Source organism: Oratosquilla oratoria, chromosome 43, assembly GCF_046742065.1.
Source record: "Oratosquilla oratoria isolate Oo_2021 chromosome 43, ASM4674206v1, whole genome shotgun sequence".
In the NCBI taxonomy this organism is placed as follows: Eukaryota; Metazoa; Arthropoda; class Malacostraca; order Stomatopoda; family Squillidae; genus Oratosquilla; species Oratosquilla oratoria.
The window spans coordinates 20,401,729-20,404,785 of record NC_134819.1 but is presented as its reverse complement, the minus strand read 5'-3'; the positions used below and the strand labels follow the sequence as shown (position 1 = coordinate 20,404,785).

Genomic DNA, 3,057 nt, shown 5'->3' with positions numbered 1-3,057 from the left:
ATGTTCGTGTGTACACGTGTGTGTATGTATGCTTGCGTGTATGTTCATGCATGTGTGAGTGTGTGTGTGTGTGTGTGTGTGTGTGTGTGTGTGTGTGTGTGTGTGTGTGTGTGTGTTTGTGTGTGTGTTGGAGTTTAGTGCATAGAGAGGTCTGTGTTATCACCCCCATCCCCCACCTTGCTCCCCACCTCTAATTCCTTCCTCCCCCTTCTCCCTCCTCTCCCTCTCTCCCTCCCCCACCCAAGTTCGTGGTTCCCGGCACAGCACCTATAAAAAGGCGCGATCGCCAGTCGAGTGACAGAGCCAAGTGAACTGCCTTGCGCACAAGACACTTGCCCCAGTAGCGTTCTTCTGTGGGTTACCCCGCGCCGAGATCGAGACGTGGCTGCACGTCACAGTGTTCGTGCCCGGTTGGTTATCGCTAAAGTTGCGTCATCCTACTTCCCGCCAACGAGCGGGTCGGGACGGACTTTCTCCCTTCTTTATTGTGAAAAAGATCTAAGCCCTTCGGCTTTTGCGGCTTCGTTCGGTCCCCGGACGAGGTACGTGTGGGTCGACGACGATACCCCCGGAACGCAAGAAGAACTCGAGGGACACTATAGTGGTACAAGAGTAATTAAGCCGTGCGTTCGTAGGCGCCGCGCTTCTGCCCGAAAACTGATGACTCAGTGAGAGCCTGTGAGTAACTCCGTTCGCTCCGCCCCGTGGACCACGCACAAACGCACGCACGCTACCTTCAACGTAGTTTGGTCCACAGACAGCCAGCGGTTCACAACATTCGCGTCGCTGCCACTCGCCGCGACACACCTCTGCCGGGAAGCAGGCACACCGCACGATTCCGAACAAACCTGCCCTCTGCCTCACCTTCCTCCTCCTTCGCCCGCTCACGTAGTGGATAAAAGCATTGAGGTGCGCGTGCAGGGATCAGTCGAGTGCGCTTAGGCTGCCGGAATACGCCCCGGTATAGAAAGCAGGTACCCACATACCCACCCACCCCGCCGTTTTTGACTTAACCGGACATTGTTAGCATAGAACAGTGCTTGTGTGAACAACGGTAAAAATGTCGTGGGAACTGGAAACCTCCCTCGACCTGTCTTCCCTGGTCGTTTGCGACGGCCAGGAGATCACATTCGGTGCGCAGAGCCGGGAAAGTGCACAACCGCACCAGTGGCGGCAACAGTACCTCCCAGGCCAGGTCTACCCTTCCACACAACAGCAGCAACTGGTCAACCAGCAGCAGCAGCATCACTTCGCACATCAACAGGGAAAGAAGGAACAGCAACAGTGCTTGGATGTGCCACATTCCATAAACGATTTCAGTGTGTTGTCGCCACATTATGACTCTGGTTACAGCAACACGTGTAGTCCTCTGAGCCAGCCCTCTCCCCTGAGCCAGGCTTCTCCGTTGAGCCACCCATCACCAAGCATGAGCCACAGACCCTCCTCCTGTGAGCCCAAGTTCGCTGCCGATCTTGACACGTCGCTCGAGTACGACTTCATCTCAGGTGCGTGCAGAACCCTCAACGAATCACCTGGCTACGGCTACGACCCCTCAGCCTCGACAACAGACTTGTCCTGCGGGACATCTTCCATCGAGCTTCAGTACGCCTCGCCTATCCACATGAACAACTCACCCTATGACAGTTCCATCACCAACTCCCCGTCAGTCGGTTCGTACAGTTACTCCCAGGAGCTTAACACTTCGACCTATGGTTACACCAGCCCGCCTTATCAGCCTTCCCACCAGGCCCTTCTACCGTCGGGCTCACACCAGGAACAACAGCCTCCATTCCTACAGGATTCCCTCCCGCAGCAGCCGCAGCAGCAGGAGACAGACGAAGATCAAGAACAGACTTATGTACCCAAAGGTAAGGAGGTGACCCCCGTAGACTGCATGCGTTGTGATGTTAGATAGTGACGTCATTCTCCCCTCCTCCCTCTCCCCCTCCACCGCGCTCTCGTCACTTTCGGGAGCTCCCACTGACCCATCTTCCATTCGCGGTTATGATTTTGTTGTGTTCACACCGCTCTAGCCATCCTTGCAGTGTATTGAAGTGATATTTTACCGTGTTTGTAAGAGTGTAACTCAAATGGATTTTCCTCTCGTGCCATCAGATCCCAAGAACTGGACTGCAGCGAACATCGCGTCATGGCTGCGCTGGGCCAAGAAGATGTTTAAAATCCCGATACCACACGACGCCTGTCTTCCTTCTACTGGTGAGTTCCGCGCCCATTTGACCGCAGCGCCCGCCCGCCCGCCCGCCCCCGGGCGGTCTTCCTGTGTGGTGTTCTGTCCGATATACCCCCGTGTCCACGTCCGCACGCCGTGCTAACATTGTTTCCTTTCTTTGTTTCTCCTGGTGCAGGCGAAGAGCTGTGTTGTATGACTCGATCAGACTTCCAACGTCGTATGGGATCCACCGCAGGGTCCGTTCTCGCCCAGCATCTGGATTGTCAGCTGAGCTCTCTTGGCCGCACACTTCCCAAAGACGAACCCACGGACTATATCCTGCCTCAGCCGGAGGAAGAACCAGAAATGGGTAAGTTTCGAAGCAGTGATCTCTCTCTTTCTTGTACACTGGGAAACAGATAGGGTTAAGTTTAGGATTGACAGCCCTGGCGACTCTCCGAAAGTTCAACTGTCAATAGAACCAGTTGTTGTTTTCGTACGGTTCCTGAATCTCATTGAAAATAGTGATAGGATAAAAAGGGCACAGCAACGAACTAGTAAACCAATAACCACAGTCTCAGAAACAAACCTCGAAAATTGCATATATGTATATATATATATATATATATATATATATATATATATATATATATATATATATATATATACAAATATATATCGTGGGTTAATGATCTCAAGGTATCAGGGTGCAAAGTAGATTTAATCAGTGGGTAGGAAGAGAAATTCACTAACTGCCTTATCTATAGATTAAAAGAAAAAATGCCGAGTCAATCGCATGGAACACATTTCACACATTTACGATTCACTTACACAAACACTTGAATTTATGTGTTGCCCTTTATTCTATCTTTGTATTCCTAACGAGC

The 3,057-nt window shown here is 51.9% G+C and overlaps 1 protein-coding gene across 1 annotated transcript in view; it reads left to right on the top strand.

Moving 5' to 3' along the window:
* Window positions 1-302: 302 nt before the first annotated feature.
* Window positions 303-3,057, top strand: part of LOC143021862 (uncharacterized) — a 3,868-nt gene continuing 1,113 nt past the window's right edge. Inside the window, exons 1-3 of the mRNA XM_076179633.1 lie at window positions 303-1,868; window positions 2,116-2,217; window positions 2,367-2,540. Coding sequence (XP_076035748.1) covers window positions 1,061-1,868; window positions 2,116-2,217; window positions 2,367-2,540 — 1,084 coding nt within the window. The 5' untranslated portion in view covers window positions 303-1,060. The remainder of the gene's footprint in view (window positions 1,869-2,115; window positions 2,218-2,366; window positions 2,541-3,057) is intronic.